Below are 18,134 nucleotides of genomic sequence, written 5' to 3'. Positions count from 1 at the left end.
CAAAAGCACCTCTGAGCTGGCGCGGCGGCTAAGAGTAGTGACTTCTGCATTCCTGCTCCGGGCCAGCCTGTGCGAATGGCTCTTCACATACAAAGACCTTTCACAGAATGTGCACAACAGCCCTGTGAAGTGGGTGCCGTCATCTTTACCTGACAGAAAAAAACAGAGGCCCCGCTCCTCAGCCCAAATCGCACAGCGTGTCCGTGGCCGGGCCAGGTTCAGACCCAGGACGTCGGACACACACCGGGGTTCAGCATCTCTCTCCACATCTGTAGCGTGCGTTGTATAATGTCCTGTCCTGGGAATGAGCGCACAACCTTGATTACGCTAATAGCTGATTTGGCTTTGATCTGATGTATTTTGATCTTATTATTTTTATGTTAGGAGCCTCTAAATAACCATCATTTCAACAGTGCCCCAATTAGCAGGCCATTCACAGAGGACTGGAAATCAACTTGCATTGGGCCTCTCCATTAGTGCCTGGGAGAGGCTTCTAGCCCTAATTACCCACCCAGTTTGCTGAGGCCTGCAGCTTGTGGCACTGCAGGTGGCCGTAGGAGGGACGGGTCGGTGGTGCCCACCTCCACAGAGAGGGCTATCAGCAGTGGGGGTGAGGTCACTCTCTGTTGTAACTACTACGTCTTGGCATGACTTGTGTGGGGACATTGATGGGGAGGTGGGGTGCCCAAGGAGAGGGGCAGGAAACTGACATCTATTTAGCATCTTTCTTGTGCCAAGCGTGGGGTTGGCACTTGTGATCCACATTAAGTCACTGCTCCCATAGCCCTGCTGGGTAGTAGAGATTCTTATAGCCATTTAATAGCAAATGGAGGCTCAGAGAGGAGACCTGCCCATGGCCACACGGCTGGTGACAGGAGGGAGCCAGCCTGGAACTGTGAGATTCCAGCGCTCCTTCTGCGGCCCCCGGGGGCCCAGGCCCAGCCAGGAAGCTGGTGTCTCTGGCTGCCAGCGGGGCTGGGGTGGGGTGACCGGTCAGGCACTTGTCTGTTCCTTGAGCACGTTCCTGCTGCCTGGCCCCTGTGTCTTCGTCACACTGTCCCCTCGTCATGCTACTCTCCCTATCTCTGTTGATCTAAATCCTTCTCTTCCTTTGAGGCCCCCTCCCTACCCACATGACTTCAGGGAGCCTCCTCTCTCCTTTTTCACGGGCTGAATTGTGGGGTTTGTGTCCTTGGTAGATCAAAGATGGGGCCCCCAATCAACCTGCTCTTTGTCCTCCCCCTTCAGTGCTTAGTGCAGGGGTTTGAGAATCAGGGTGTGTGAATAGGAGTATGTGTATGAAAAACTCGCAGGAGAGAAGGAACAGTGCACAGGGCGGTGGGATGCATGCCTAGATGGGGAAACAGAGGCTCCGAGAGTTTCAGCAACTTCAGAACCCAGTGTATGGGAGTGGGGGCAGGGCTTGCCATTAGAAGTCAGGTGATGACCCGGGAGGGAACTGGGCAGGGTGGGTGAGAGAGAGCTGGGACCTAATGATGGACAGAATAAAAGCGTGCTCACTGGTGTCCTGGGCTGGAACTAGGGCTGGAGTTTCTGGACGACTTGACGCTCCAGTGATGTACAATTTATTTTGTAAGTTTACTTTTTTAAAGTTATAAATGCAGTGTATTCGCCTTAAAGAGAATATGTACAAAAGAAGAAACAGAAATCCTTTCATCACAGCATCTTAGCTTTTAGTGTTTTATCTTGCCTTCTTCGTAAGCATGCTTTTAACCCAGTGGTAAGGCTGGTGAGTGTACAGTTTTGTGTCCTGGTTTTGTCACTTAGCTGTGTCTCAGTCTATCCCTGTCCCTCCTCAGTTGTGTAGCCTCATAACTCATTATCTGGAAGACGGATGCAATGCCACCTATTCTACACAGATGTCATGAGAATAATGTGAATTCATATACATAAAGTACTCAACACAGTATTTGGCTCAGAGAAAATTCTCACATAACAGTCCCTCCACCTACATAGCTTCATACTTATCCATTATTGGAGGATTACTTTCCTTTGCTAAAGGAATTGTCTGTTCATGACATGAAATTTTGGCAAACTATAGAAAGGAAGGAAAACCACTTCTAATCCTCTCCTCAAATGCAATTACTTTTAACATTTTGCAGTATTTCCTTCTGGTCTTTCTTTCATGCCTGTTGTTTTATTTAACTGATATCATAAAATACATACAACTGTGTATTATTTTCACATAACTTTTATGACAAGCACTTCCCCATGTTATTATAGTATCTTTGAATAGTCTCAAAAGCTGCATAGGCTTTCAGTAAATGGAGCTCTTTCATATCACTCACGTATTTGCATCTTTTAGATTGTTAGTAATATTTCAAGAGTGTGGATAAGTGTCCTTTGAATGTTTTTGGATCTGAAGCTATTTCCATAGTTTGGATAGGTGTCTAAAGTGGAATTATTGACAAGAGGGCATGAAACCATCAAGGCTTGTGGTATTTTTGCACCAGTCTTTACTAATTGCTGTGTTCTGGGCACGATGGGTATCTAGAGAAGGATGGTAGGCAGAAAGGGCATATCCCTTTTCACCCTGGAGCTTGAGGTCGAGTAGGAGAGACCAAATAGGGGAAGTGCGGGGCCTAGGGGGAGCATATGACAAGGGGTCCTTAGCCAGTCTGGGGATGCAGAGTCTGAGTCTTGAAACAAGAGTGAGTGTGAAGGTTTGAGAGGCAACAGAAAACATGGAGGGTCCCGGGGGGCAAGAGGTGGGCCGTGGGTGGGGGCACAGGGGCAGCGTTGTATGAGGGGCATGACGTGCAGGCTTCAAGGAGCCTGCAAGACTTCTCTGAGAAGCCTGACTCTACCCCAAGGCTTTTGGGGAGCCACCGAAGGGCTTTAAGTAGGAGCATGACTCCATTGGATTTCTGTTTAGGAGAGAACTCTGGTGTGAAGCCCGGGAGGGAGGGCCCAGAGCATTTAGGTGGCAGCATTTCCTTCTGGTCTTTCTTTCACGACTGTTGTTTTATTTATTTGATGTCATAAAATACGTACAATTGTGTATTCCCAAGAAAGACTTCACAGAGGGTCTTGTTTAACCCCCCTGCTCCCCGCCTCATGTTGGGGGGCCGAGGGGTCAGCAGGACAAGTGTGGGCATTGGAGCTGTGGTCCCCAGAGTCCTGGCAGTGAGCGTCCCCGAATGGGAACAGCTATTTGAAACTATGGAGGGGTCTTCCTCTTCCTGCACCTCCCAGCCTCCCACTGCCTTGTTCATTGGAGATGCTGCCCCTGCTCTTCGCCTCTTTCTCCCAGCCTTGTCTGAGGCATTACGTAAACCCAAGGGCTCTCCGCCGAGTGAACTGCATTGTCAAAGTTGTTCAGAAATCAGCCGTCGGCAGCAGGTGGCCTGCCGACATTCACAGGCTGTGTTTTGAAACTGCAGCTGCTTTCCCACATTCCCACCGTCACAGAAAGCATTAGTAACAAATGTTTGCTTCAAAACTGGTGCCGTGGGTTCCAGTATTGCGAGGTGTATCTTTCTATTAATTGGTTTGATGTCCCAAAAAGGTGTAGATGTGTGGTTAAAAGGGGCACCCCTCGTGGTTACTGGATGACTTTAAAAGGCAAACTCTGTGGTTAGCAATTGTGCTTTCTAATCCCCTCACCTTCTCCCTCTCTGGGCACACGTAGAGACAGTTGGGGGAATGTAATCAATAATGTTGTAAAGATTTTGTAGGGTATCCGATGGACACTTGTCTCATTAGGGAGACCACCTCAGGGATGGTGTAGATGCCTGACCACTGCACTGTACACCTGAAGCTGAAGCTGAACAGTAATGAATGTCAACTACAAGTTTGTATGTGTGTGTATATATGTACATATATACATAGTCACAGGATGTGGACTTCGGCATAAGGAGTAGAGTCAGTGGAACTATAACAGCTGTATACAATGTCAGAGGGGTAGTAGATTGGGGGGGACTATCATTTTGTGAGGGGTGTAAATGTCTAACTAGTACATTGCTTTGTACACCTGAAACTAATTAAAAAAGAAAAGAAAAGGCAAATGCTGAGTGCAGCCCCCCTAGAAACGGCTGCTGGCGCCTGTCAAGTTTCTCCTCTGCGGCCCTGGTAATGGCCCATGACTGCCCTGGCTACTAAGCAGCTTCCTTTGTTGTTGTCAAGTGGTTTTGAATAATCCTGGGCTCTGGAACCAACCGCGTTATTCAGGGTTTGACCCAGTATTTTTATGATATGGATCAAGTGGACTTGGCCAAAAGACCTAGGGTTCTGTCTCTCTCTCTTTTGTTACCCACAACCTGGGTCCTCTGGGGTAAGTGTCTTCCTGACTTTCCAATGTAACACCTTCCCTTCTGTCCCTATCAATTCAGTTCAGCCAGCAATTGTAGAGGACACTGTATATTCTTGGTCTGTGGCTTGGCCTTGGGGATACACAGATCAACAAAATAAGTTCTCGGATCGGAAGGGGCTCACAGCTCAGGTGGGAAACAGGATAGCTAATTTAGCAGTGCTAGTGGGTATCTCAAGCGGATGTGGGCTGAATCCCTGTTCTGCCATCTCTCCTTGAGTAGCCTAGGGCAAATAATCTTGCCTCTCCTGACCTTTGTTTTCCCATCTGTTGAATGGACACAAGAACGTCTAGCTGGCAGGGTCACTGAGGGCATCAGTGAGACTGTGCATGTGACAGCGGCTGGCCTGGCCTGGGATGGGTTTGTGGTCCCTTGGGGCTGCAGCCATAAGTTGTCAGGCCGTGTGGATTGAAGCCAGTGCAGTCTCACCCCCATGCTGACCCCTCCTCTCTCCCCTCTCTTTCCAGCTTGTGACCTCATGACCCAGGGGATTTTGGCTTTGGTCACGTCCACCGGCTGCGCATCCGCCAATGCCCTGCAGTCTCTCACAGATGCAATGCACATCCCACACCTCTTCGTCCAGCGCAACCCAGGGGGGTCACCACGCACCGCCTGCCACTTGAACCCCAGCCCCGATGGTGAGGCCTACACACTGGCCTCGAGACCTCCCGTGCGCCTCAATGACGTCATGCTCAGGCTGGTGACAGAGCTGCGCTGGCAGAAGTTCGTCATGTTCTACGATAGTGAGTATGGTGAGTTGAGGGGGGCAGGGCCACTCTGGGGCTCTGGTGGACGCACAGCCAGGTGCTGGGAGACCTGTGAGCTGGGCCAACGTGTGTGGCAGCTGAGTGCTTCAGAGCAGGACTGGTGTAGACAGCGGTTAGTGGTCTGAGTTGAGTGGGTCTCGGGTGGTAGGGCCCAACCTTGAGCTTCGTGAGTGGGGGAAGAGCAGCGAAAACAGATCCATAGACAGGCACTAAAGTTGCCTAGCAACACCACCTTATCGTGACAGCTGAAGTTTGAATCATCTTAGAGTTTTCAATAAAATATTAATAAACTGCTGGCAGGGATCCGAAGGACTGCCTGCAGTCAGTGGTGGGGGCGGCCAGCGTGGTTCCTCCCGGAAGACTCCTCTCCGAAGATTGCCCCTCACGATGGATCGGCACCTGGCCTCCCCATCTCCTTGACTCCCTTGCCCTAATCTGCCCTCCTTTTCAGGGTCTTGGGCAAAGGTCAGGGGGAGGGACGTCCCAAGTGTCATGGGCTAGGCTGGGCTGCTGTGGGTCTGGGGACACTAGGCATGGCTGGACATGGCTTCTTTGAAGACCCCTCCATATGAAAAAAATCATAATTTACTCGGTAGGAAATCAGAAAAATGGGCTTTGGAGAAATAGCTTCAGGTTTTCTTATAGCCGCTCTGAAAAAACAGACCAGTTCTAGTTCCAAGATAAGGTGGTTTCCCTGTCCTTTTTTTGTTTTAATTGTTATTTTGAGATAACTGAGAAATAATATAGAGCGACCCCATGTGGCTTTCACTCAGGTTTCCCAATGGCAACATCCTGCATGACTGTCAGAGTTAAGTATCACAAGCAGGATTTACACTGACACTGTCCGCAGACAGTGTCACTTGCTTGTATTCTCCAGTTCTCTTGCTCTTGGGTGTGTTTTCACTTCTGTGCAATTGTATTATGTGTAGATTCATGTGACCCCACAGTCATGATGCAGAGCAGTTTCTTTTCAAGGATCCCCATGCTACCCTTTTATAGCCACGGCCACCCACATTACGTGTCTTTAAAAGGTGTGGGGAACTGGTGAGGGTTGGCAGCCCCATAGCTGGGGCCAGGATGGAATGCGTGGGCCCCTGCCATCCTCCTTTGCCTCTTGGTGAAATAATTCCTTTTGCCAAGAATGTAACTAAGAAGAGAAACCAGCATATGTTTGCATTTGCCTAAATACTCTGCTGCTCTAAGACCCGAATGTTGTCCTCAACTCTTGAGCAAATATGCTGTTTGGAGTCTTCCAGGAGGAATTGGAAGAGCACACAGTCACTGTGCTGAAATAAAGATGAGGTGGTCATGGAGACAGTGGCCTGAGGCTTGACCTGGCCTCTGTCCAGGACCTGGCCTCTCCTTCTTACCCCCTCTCAATCCCTGGCCCTGGGGAGCAGTTGGGGACCCTGTCACAGCCTGAGGAGCCCACGGGGCGTCTCCCAGGGGCCCAGCCTTCCCCTGAGAACCCTTTGTATTGGTGGCTCCACTCCAATGTCGGGTCCACTCTGAGGCTGGCCTGTGGGTGGGTGTGGATGGCCAGGGCTGGAGGCTGCTCTGGTCCAGGGTCTGCAGGCCTGCCCACCTCACTTCTCCTGGCACGTTTGCTCCTCTTCTGCTCTGACCTGTAGAATCTCTTCTAGCCTTGGTTCTCCCCGAGACTTAGGGGTGTCTTGGTGGGAACCTCAGCCATAGGAGGCAGGGATCAGCCCTCCTGCCTGTCCACCCCATATGGGCTCCTGTAACGTTTGCAGGCTGAATGACACTGGTGGCACGAGCTCAAACTTTGTGTTTTCTTCCTATCATACCCCTTACTCCCACTTAGCTTAAGAATCAAGTCTTCAAGGAAGGGTGCCCCGAGCACCATGTGTCTGAACCTCCTTCCTTTTCCATGGACATGGCTCCTTGGTTATATGCTCTCATAGACGCACGTCCCCTTCCCACGGCCTGCTCTCAGCTCCTCCCAACATCCCTGTGAGGGCTAATCCTTGATGAATGCTGCACTCCGACACCAGGCTGTAAGCTCCAGAAGAGCGGGCTGTGTGCTAGCTCCTGCTCTGTCCCTGCTGCTTAGCACAGAGCCTGGCACAAAGTAGGGCCTGATAAATGATCAATTCTTTTACGAGGATGTGGAGTTTTCAAACAATTTTAGCACAAGACAAAGTAGAAATGGGGAGAAATACAAGGGCACTGGGTAGTGTGACCTCTGAGTTAGGGAGGTGGGTTAGGAAACAGACGTTTCAATCTGCAGACTCTCTCTGCTATCCCTCTCCTCTGCTCTCTCACCCAGAACCTCCAGCCAGCCCAGAATGTGTGTGTGCCCCTCTTCTGACACTCACACCTTGCTACCTTTGGTGGGGTTGAAGTTAGTTTTCAACCCGACTGGCCTTTATCAGTAATTCCATAAAGACGCAGGGTGGACCACTGCAGTTGGTTGAGAAGTGACTGCTGTGTTGGATTCTGAGGCTGTATGTGGGCAGTAACAGAAAGTGCTGTGACTGCTCTGTGAAGGTTCCGTAGTGCAGGGGAAGGACCTGCAACAACTTGCCAGGTTTGCCGATTCTGATTTGGAAGGTGGGGCCCATCAAGCACCCCAGAGCTGTCATGGATTTGGATGACGCTGTCCAGGGTGCTGACCCATTGGCTTTAGCCTTTCCGGAGGCCAGGGCTCTTTGATTGCATTCTGTGCAGAACCTCGTGCCTTTGCCTGCCCTGGCCATTGGCCCCGGATTTGACAACTGTGGAGGCCAAGGTTTTGCCTCATACATTCTCCCTAAAACTTGAACCACCCTGACTCTCGCTGCTTGTCCTTTTGTGCACAGCCCGTTTTCCACAGGCCTTGTGTTATGTGAGCCTGGGAGGTGGAATGCCACGTGCTATTTGGTACAGCACATCCAGCCCCACGAGTGCAGTGTGTGAGCTCCCTGGGCATGGCTGGCCTTGGCCTGTCTGAGGGCTGTGGGTGGATTTGCACTGCCGATATGCCCAAGAAACGTGGGGCCGCCAGCACTCAGAGCCCCTTCTCCACCCCAGCACTGCAGCCCTAGCTGCAGATGAGCCCAATTAAAAAGCAAATTGAGTGTAAAGACTACTTCATTCCTTCCAAAGTCAAATAGCAGTGGTTTGGGGATATAGTGACTTTTTTTGGATGCTGATCTGCAAGTATCTTTACATATATTATTTCATTGACGCCGTTTGATAAGTATCTGAGGTGGGATTGTTGCTGCATTTTGCAGATGAGGAGCATGGGTCTCTGAGAGGTGATGTTCATATACTTAGTCAAGGCACCATCCAGTTTCTGTAAGCTGAGGCCTGCCCGCTGCAGCTTCCCTCTCTTGTTCCCAGCCAGGCAGGTGGATGCCAAAGAAGGGGGTGGTGGTTTGGAATGGACTTGCCATGCCCTAGGCTGCTGAGGTTGGTCACTTTAGTGAGTATCATACATGAGGTCCCAACCTTGCAGGGTGAGGCCTGATTCCTCCTCACTTGCCCTTCCGCCTCTCCTGCCCTGGGTGGAGCCTGAGGACGGGGCACTGGAGTCCGGAGTCAGGGTTCAGAGAAGCAGAAGCACTGGGCCCTGAAACAGAACCTGGCAGAGGAACGAGAGAGGGGTTTGTATGTATATGGTTTACAAAATGCAAGATGTGCCATTTGGTAAAATTCCATTGAAAGTACTTGTATGCTTGTTGTGACAGCAAAAGGAAAAATAAAAGAGAAGCTGACATTTGGGAGAGAAAATCTGTAACATTAAAATACCAAAAGTTTGGATCGAACAGAACAGAGAACTTTCTGATTTGCCATTTCAAAGTCTGGGATATCCATTTGTGTGCTGGCGGGGGCTGTGCTAGGAGCTGCAGACACAGTTTCTCACTAATGATACATTGGGATGGGGGGTGCACTTATCATGGGATCTTAGAAAGCATAGACTCATTCATTCAACAAACATTCACAGAATTGCTACCACGTACAATTACTTGGCTATGCAGTCATTTTAGACGAAGAAACAGATGGGTGGAATCATTGGCTAAAGTTGCCCAGGGCTGGGCTGTGACGTCAGGACCCCAGGACTCTTTTCCAACCGTAGCATCTCCACCCCTGCCTTTGGGCCACATGGCAGGCCTGGGATGGGCTGGCCGCTGGAATTCCACAGAAACAAAAGCTCAGGGCTCTGCATGACTGGCCATGGTCTATTTGCACTAGTTTTAAAACGATTTTAAAAAATTAAGTTACACACGGTTACAATGCATATGTCAAGGTAAAAAGAATAATGTTAAGTTAATGCCTATGAACCCATACCCGTTTAAAAACTCAGAGGTGCCCTTGTGTGTCCCTCCCCTACCCAGGGGACAACTGCCATCCTGATGGTGTGCTAGCCAGCTCCCTGCTTTTCTTCATCGTTATCATAGACCCATGGATCTGAAAATACACAGGGCTTAGTTTGGCCTATTTGTGAACCTTAATACATGGAATAACTCTTCTGCATGCTTTTGTGATTGATTTTTCACTCATCGTTGGGATCTGGAGATCCACTCCTTTCATGAGGTGGGTATATTCAATCATTTTTATTGCTACATAGTATCACCTGATTTAGTTTCCATTTTATTGTTATGGGAATGCGAGTTGTTTCCAGGTGTTTGCTATTACAAAGAATGCTAAGAAGAATATTCTTGTATTTGTCTTCTGGTGTTCCTTCGCAAGAGTTTTCTGATGGTCTCCCCTGAGAAGCAGAATTGCTGGGCTTTGGGTCTATGCGTGTTTGACTCTATTAGGTCATTCCAAATTGTTTTCCATTCCTACCTATTTGCACTTCCGTCTGCAATGTATGAGAGTTCTCAAAGCTCCCCAGCCTCACCAACACCTGATAATGTTCTTACTTTTAAGATTTTCCTGTGAAATGGTATTTTACAATGATTTTGATATGCATTTTTCTGATAACAGATGAGGTTGAGCATATTTTCATGTCTTTACGCGCTACTTTTGTTTTCTTTTCTACAAAATGCCCAGTTATTGTTTTCAATTTTTTTTGCCTATTTTAAAAAACGAGAGTTTTCTTTTGTAAGATGAGATAAATACCTTCTTCTAGTTAGCTGTCTTAATGCATAAACGTTCTTTATTATTTCGTCGTCAGATTTATTTACCTTTGATATGGTTAGCTCTTTTCCCTGTCTTATTTAAGATGTCCTTCCCCACCCAAATATCCTAAAGATATTCTCACTGTCCCACTGAGGGCAGGTGTTGCCCTCCTGGCTGGGTGTCCACATTTAGGTCCTGGCACAGGGGCACCTGGCTCCCGATGCTGCCACCTCTTCTGCAGCTGTGACGTCACATTCCTCCCTTGACACTGCTCTGCTCTGCCATGGCCTTGGGGCCAACCTTTTTCTTGGTGATAATTGCACAGCTTGTGACAAGGTAGTTAGGTTAGGGAGAGTTTCCTGGAGAAGGTGACATGTAAGCAGGGCCAAAAGGACTAGCAGGAGTTAGGCAAGCAAAGGGCCCTGTGGTGGTGGTGGGGCAGAGTTTCCCAGACAGTGGGAAAAGCATGCCGAAAGGCTCAGGGGAGGTATAACAGGGAGAGGGGAAGATCATATGGCTGCATTGTGGGCCGTGGCCAGGCGTGAGGCTGGAGGTGGAGGCCGGGCAGGCCTTAGCGGCCTTCCTGAGGAGCTCAGAATCTCCAGATATCCATGGGAGCCATCCCTTGCTACCTCACATGCTGCCTTTGGGCCCTGTTCTTCGTGCCCAGTCCAGAGACCTGAAGGCAGACTTGGGCCCTGGAGGTCTTCGTCTCCAGAAAGATCTGGTCCTTCTACTGCCTTGTCCAGACTCATGGCTGCACATGAACAGGAAGAAACTGATGCGCTGTGAGGATCTGTGATCTGACTGAGGACAAACTCCAGGCCCAGATTCCAAGCCAGAGGCAGGGCTTGAACTTCTCAGATGACCAGGTGACCCAGGTATCAATGAGTGACAGTGAGGTCTCTGCAGACCTCAGTCTGTGCTGGGCACTGTGCAAAGCACTTTAGCTGCACCAGCTCATGTCATCCTCACAGTAACCCTTCCCGGTGTATTTGTATTATCCCTGTGTTACAGATGAAGAAACTGAAGCCCAGAGAAGTAAAGGGACTTGCTCTAGGTCATGTGTCCGGAGGGGGCGGGGCTGGCCAGGTCTGATTCCCAAAGCCAGGAATCACAGCTCTGCTCAGATCTTCCGGTTCCTTGTGGAAAAGCTGTGAGCGGTAAACACCACAGGCAGACTCTTAATGCACAAGTATTTATTGTAGCGTTGCTGGTAACAGCACAAATTGCCAACAGCCTAAAGTCCATCTTTAGCAAATTAGTTAAATATGTTATGTTATATACAGTTAATGGAAAACTGTAGTTCTTTATATACTAACAGGCAATGGTTCCAACACATGGTACTATCAGCTGACAACAACAGTGCTAGAATGGGGGTGTGGAGTGTCGCTTTGCGCAAAAGCAAGCTTACGCGTGTGTGTGGATCTGAGCACACAGTCACTATAAGGAAATGCTGTGTTACAGAGGGACACAAACGACTTGGGACAGGGATGCGAGACAGACTTTTCACTGCATGTGTTTTGTACCTCTTGAGTTTTGTATCAAGTGCAAAAAATAAGTAAATAGAAGAGAAAGAGTGGGCTGCCGCCCCTCCCTTCTGCTTATTGCCCATAGTGACTTCTCTGACTTCAGCTTCCTCATCTACGGAGCAGGGATGGGGTTTCTGAGCTATAAGAGTAAAGCACTCAGCAGAGTGCCTAGCACATGGCAAGTGGTTTGTATAATAAATAAGCACATGTAGGAACCAGGAGTGGCAGCCTTCTTCCCTCACAGGCCTGGGTGTGGGCACAGGGCCTCCGCAGAGTCTTGGTACAAGGAGCTTTGTTGTTTGCCCTTCCACCCTGGCTCAAGATTACCCTTGCATATAGTGTTAGAGGCATGGACTTGAGAACAGTCTGCCTGGGTTGAATCGGGGCTCTGCCTCTAGCTGTGTGACATTGGACAAGCCACTCAACCTCTCTGTGCAACAATCTCCTCACTTGTAAAATGAGGATAAAGTAAACATCCCTGCCCATGTGGTCCATGCGTGGATTAAATGAATTAACACATGCAAATGGCTTCACCAAGTGCTCAGTAAGACTATTTACTCAGAAACTGGGACCAGCGGCAGCCCCATTGCGGCTCATTCTCTCTTGGCCTCCAAGCTGGTGCATTTCTGCTGTGGCTTGTTCTGTGGCTCACACCACATCTGGCTGTGTTCTTGGTTCTTTGGGGAAAAACAGAGAGAGCTTGGGGGTCACTCTCTCACCTGCAGGGGACACTCCAGGCCTCACTGCAGCCTCCCTGCAGGGTCACGGTGGCTCTGGTGAGCCATTGCTTCTTTTTAGCTGGACAGCCTGATTGGTTTTACGGGAAATACCTGTCAGCTGCTGGACCTCACCCCTGAGCCTTCCTAAAGTGACCCCCCAACCCCGCAAAAGATGATTGTCAGGACAAATGCTATTTCCAACGAATGCTCCATGCGTCTCATTTCTGGCCCCTGGCAAAACAGGCCAGATGACCGAACAGCAGTGGTTAGTGATCTCATTACTAAAGCACATCGTATCATTATGGCATTAGTTTAAATTGAAGTAATAAATACTTTAACAAGAAGAAATGAGTAAGTGAGTTTAATTGCTAAGAAACCTACCAAGAAGTTCGACAATAACTTTATGGGGACGAGTGTTTTGGGTTTTGTTCTTCGATCTAATTACAAAGCAACTGTACTTCGGGGCATGTTAATTGTAGCGTTTGCTGAAAGATTAAAGTTCATTAACTCTGAAGCTCCCCCATCCCTGGCAGATTGCAGAGCCAGTCTAGGGATGAGGAAATGCCTGATGGAGGCATGGAGAAAGGACAGGAAGGCAAGGCTGAGCTGGCCCCACACACCCCGCTATGCAGCAGCTGCGCCCCGCGGGAGTTGGAGTTATCACAGCACGAACTTGGCCAGAACTTCTGTGCTTTCCTCTTCCCATGCCACGCTGCACGGCCCCCTTAGGGGACAGATGTGGCCCCAAGATATCCCCCTCCTACTGACTCTGCTTCCCCAGGTCTCCTTGGCTTCGGCACATAAGAGGGAACAGGATTTTTGGTTGAATACCAGAATTCCAGCAAGGACTCCAATGAGATGTGGTCCCAATATCAGGGAGGACCATTGACCCCACCGGGACCCCTCCTCTTACAAAATGAAATATTACATCCTCTTCATGGTCTCAGTTGAACCATCTCCTACCCTCCTGTCAGGGAGAGCATGGCTCTTTCCGTATGGGATCCAGCGATGTCAGGAGTGTACCTTTATTTTTTGAAATGAGCTATATGGAGGTATAATTGACATGCAATAAGATACACTCATTAGGCCTGTTCTGTTTGATGAACTTTGACCAATGTATGAACCAGCGTAACTACCACCCCAGTCAAGGTGCAGAACGTTGCCAGGTATAGAAATCTCTGTCCCTGGCCCCAGTCACTTCAGTGGGCGGGTGGCCACAGGCTGTGTGCCTGGAGCCCTCATCAGCATCCCTGTAGCCACTTCTCTGCTCCTATGAGGAATCTCTGGGCCCTGAGGTGTCAGCGCTGCTGGCCAGGAGAGAGGGAGCAGGGCAAGGAGGTGGGAAAGGCAGGGAGGAAAGGTGGAGCCAGGGAAGCCCTTTGGCAGCTGTGGCTGGCTCTCTGGTGGAAGCCGTCTCCAGCAGGGAAGAGAGCTCTGACCATCTGCTCGCTGGCCAGAGATGGCTCCTCAGTCCCTACCAAGCAATGCCCAAACCCTCATTGGGGGTGGCATTCGGGTGGTTAGGAGCACATGTCTCAGCATCAGAAAGAACTATATTCCCTGCTTCCCAGCTGACTGAATCCTGGATGAGCCAAGCACCATTCAGAGCCTTGGTTTTCCTGATCTGTAAGATGGGTATCACAGCATCTCTTTCCTAGGCTGCTGGTGGAGTCCGGCCAAGCACGTACTCAGAACACAGTAGCAGGGTGAGAGCCATATGCTTTAAGTTTTCCATTGCCTCTTGCAAAGGGATCTCACCTGATGCCACTCCTCTCTGAAGAAGCCTTTTGGAGGCCTTGGAGGTGGGTTTCTGTTGCTGGTTGCTCAGCACAGACTTGGCTGGATGGCGCCTGTGGGAGGGAAGCCCATGGGTCTTGCTTGGATTATGTCCAAACAGCATCTCTGAAACAGCTTTAGGAGCATCCTTCCCCTGGGGAGTCTAGGGAGGCCGGAAGGCTCTGGAGGGACCCTAAGATGATTCCCTGTAAAGTGTCCTGCAGGAACCTCACATGTCAATCCGTGGCCACTGGAGCTTTCCACCTTGCACTACCTTGCACTACAAGGCCCACCTTGTCCTTGCAGTGGGCCTCCACACCTTGCCCTCTGTCACCCCCTCTCTTCCCTCCATCCCTTCTGCTCCCCTCCAGCTCCTTGCTGCTCCGTGAATATGACAGGTGCAGTCAGGCCTCAGAACCTTTGTGCTGGCTGTTCCCTCTGCCCGGGACACTCTTCCTGTAGGTATTTGCAGGCTGCTTCCTCACCTGCAGAGCTTTGCTTCAATTCCATGTGCCCATGAGGCCTTCCATCACCAACTCATTTAAAAATGGTTCTCTTTAACCATTTTAAACCCTTTCCCCCCTTCCTTGCCTTATATATGGGGGTCCCAAAAGGATGTATACAAGTGGACACTTTGGTCAGCGTTGCTCTAGCAGTCGTTCGTTGTCATCAGAAGTGTCTGGACGCTGATGGGAACCACTTTGAGCCCCTCTTGTAATTGCAGAAGTCAAACGTGACTTGTAGTCATCTTTTGTTATCTGTATATATTGAGTATCACAATTTTAATAGTTTTTTTCCTTTCTTAAAATGTGTGTACATGTTTTTGGCACCCTCTGCATATATTTTTTCTTGAACTTATTACGATTTATTTTTTCATGCTTGCCTTCCCCCGACGAGAATGTGAGTTGCACACAGGCAGGGATTTGTTTGTTCTGTTGAAGGGTGCTGCACACGCAGCATTTAGAACAGCTCCTCGAATACAGTAGGTACTCAAGAAATATTTGATGAGTGAGTGAATGAAGCTATATTTTGGGGCATTTCACTGTCCCTTTGTTCTTCCAGGAAGCATTTGTTTTTTTATTTGTGATTTCTAATTACAGTAGTAATATGCATTTACTAGGGGGACCAAAGATGTTTGAAGGCAGCGCCCTGCCCTCCACTCCCAGCAGCAAACCAGCGTACTCAACCCGAGTTTCCCATACCTCCCTCCTTGGCAAGTGTGTAGGGAGTGACTGTGTATGCAGGGGCTGTGGCTGATGCGAGTTCAGACAGGCCCAGCCCTTGAGAAAGTTGTCCCCACGGTTTCACAGGAGGAATGAACACCAACTAAATGTTTCTACCACAGTGTGATGCGCATTAGTGTCCTCTAGGGCTTCGTGGGTGAGCTTGTCGGAGGATGTGGGTTCATTTCTGCCTCCGCCTTTTTCTAACTTACCTCTGTGCACACTGACAGCTCTGTTTCAGCCTTAGTTTTCTCCTTTTGGTAGTAGGGATATAAAAATGCCTGCCTCAAGGGGTTCTTGGAGGTTGAATTGAAATGAAATGATGGATCTGGGGGCGACTGAGCTCCCTGTGGTCCCAGACTATTTCTCATTTTCTCACTCCTCCTCTGTACCCAGGGCAGTGCCAGCGGCTGTGCTGGTCTCTGACTGAGCCTAGCGGGTTGGGCAAACTGCCCTGTGAGTCCTCACGCCTAAAGCCCCACCCTGCCCTGGAGGCAGGGGAATTTGAAGTGCAGCTGGGAGGAAGGAAGCCTTCCTCAGGTGGGGAGGGAGGAAGGAATTCCAGGAAGGGGAAGGCTGTGTGGAAAACATTAGGGTGCGAAATAGCGCAGTCTGTTTTGGGAGGCCAGCAGTTTCCTCTAAGAGCAGGAAATGGTGGAAGGTGACAGCGGGAAGGGTGGGTGGGGCTGTGTCACCTGGACTTGGGGGCATGTGAGTGGCCGATGTGTCATGTCCAAGGTAGGCTTAACCCTCTTCTGGTGCGAGGCGTGTGCTGTGACATCGAGGCTCATCCTCCGGTGCAGTGGGATGTTCAGGAATGGAACCCTGACCTGCTTGGTCGCATCACCGTGGGCTGTGAAAGGATGAAAGTGCTTGTATATTGTGTGGCCTGTTCTCTATTGTAAGAAGCCTAGTGGTTTTGATTATGGAGGCAGCTGCCCACCCCATGTTTCCCAGTGGAGACTCTGAGAGTAGTGCCAAGACCACTTAGAACCAGAAGATGGGGGTCATGCCTGGCATGGCCATTTTTCTTGTGGGTAGCATTACATCTCCTCTCCAGGTCTCTCTTTATCCAATTCCTTGATGGAAGTTCCCCTCCCAGCCATGGATGCGTGCCTGCGAGGACTTTGCTGCTCCCTCACCACCCACTTCCCACCTTGGCCCACATAGGAGCCTCCCCCTGGACCTGGCACCATCTCTTTTGACTTTGGGTTTAATTGTTTTAGGTTGCCTGGTCTGCCTATCTGCTTATTTATTTGTTTATTTCCTGTGCACGTCCAGAGAGGGTTGCAGAGGCTCCCAATGAGGCCGAGAGGAATGATGAGGTTAAGAAAGTGGCAATCAGAAAGTCAAGGCAGTGGCCTCACTGGCTAGGGAGGGTGACCACGCTTTTGTGCTTTCCTGGCGGCCAGAGTGAAAAGGGAGGAAGCTGCAGCTTATGAGGCCTCCGGGTCCTGGGGAAGAAAGCAGCAGGGCAGCTGGCTCCTCAGAGGGTTCAGCCTCTCTAGCCCTGCAACGAATTCCCCCAGAGGGACCTGGCCTACACAGGGAAGACCCATGACAGATGGGTGGTAACTCCTGCTCAGCTTTAAAGCACATGCGGAGGTGGGATTTGCTTGGTGCTTTCTCAGTCAAGCATCATTCGCTGACTGTGGAGTGTGGCCCTCTGATGGCCTAGCTGGTCCAAGGCTGGAGCTTAGCATCCCGGAGAAGGGTGGGGATGGTCCTGTGTAATCTTCCTTTGGGCTGGCCTTGAAGGAAGTCATGGAACCCGTGCATTCCTGTTCTGATTACTCCCTGAGCGGACCTTGGCTGAGTGAGGTCCGGCATCCCATCAGCCCAGTTCTGTTGTGCAGATGCCCACTGAGTTCTAGGTGCCGTGCAGGGCTCTGGGGAACTGGAGGTGAGCAAGGCAGGCTCGGTCTTTGTCCTAAGTGGGGTCGACTGTCCTGATGAAGGCCGTGCGGTGAGGGCCACGGGAGCTTCAGCAGGGAGCTCAGCCTGCCTGGCAGAGCCTGGGAAGGCCTTTTGGAGTCAAGTTGAGTCCTGCTGGAGTGAGGAGGGCTGAGCAGAGGGGAGAGCAATAGGGGAGAGAAAGCAGGACTGTTCCGGGAGCTGGAAGAGATGATGCCTGGCTGCAATCTGGAGTCTGGGGTCAGGAACTGGGACATGGGGCGCCCAGCCTTGCTGGTGGAGGGGGTGCATGTTCTACAGGCAATTGGGAAACTTGGAAGGGTAGAACACTCTGCTTTCATTTCTCTCTGAGTTCTTCTTTGAGATTACTTTTTTTATTATGTAAGACAGGAAATCAATATGTCTGACCATTAAGTTCGTGAACTTGTTGCAACATTTTTTGGATATCAGAGGGATTCTTCATTATGAATTTGTACCAACTGGACAAACAGTTAACCAAGTTTACTATTTGGAAGTGCTGAAAAGGCTGTGTGAAAAAGTTAGACGACCTGAACTTTTCGCCAGCAATTCATGGCTCTTGCATCACGACAATGCACCAGCTCACAGGGCACTGTCTGTGAGGGAGTTTTTAGCCAGTAAACAAATAACTGTATGGAACACCCTCCCTACTCACCTGATCTGGCCCCCAATGACTTCTTTCTGTACCCAAAGATGAAGGAAATACAGAAAGGAAGACATTTTGATGACATTCAGGACATCAAGGGTAACACGATGACAGCTCTGATGGCCATTCCAGAAAAAG

At 49.9% G+C, this 18,134-nt stretch overlaps 1 protein-coding gene across 1 annotated transcript in view; it reads left to right on the top strand.

Moving 5' to 3' along the window:
• GRID1 (glutamate ionotropic receptor delta type subunit 1) overlaps positions 1-18,134 on the top strand; it is a 760,849-nt gene that overhangs the window by 177,202 nt on the left and 565,513 nt on the right. Inside the window, exon 3 of the mRNA XM_081074063.1 lies at positions 4,799-5,083. Within this exon, the coding sequence (XP_080930189.1) occupies positions 4,799-5,083 (285 nt within the window). The remainder of the gene's footprint in view (positions 1-4,798; positions 5,084-18,134) is intronic.

Source organism: Rhinolophus hipposideros (assembly GCF_964194185.1).
Source record: "Rhinolophus hipposideros genome assembly, chromosome: 15".
Classification (NCBI taxonomy): domain Eukaryota; kingdom Metazoa; phylum Chordata; class Mammalia; order Chiroptera; family Rhinolophidae; genus Rhinolophus; species Rhinolophus hipposideros.
Note: the sequence above shows the minus strand (reverse complement) of the source record. Positions and strands in the feature narration are given on the sequence as shown.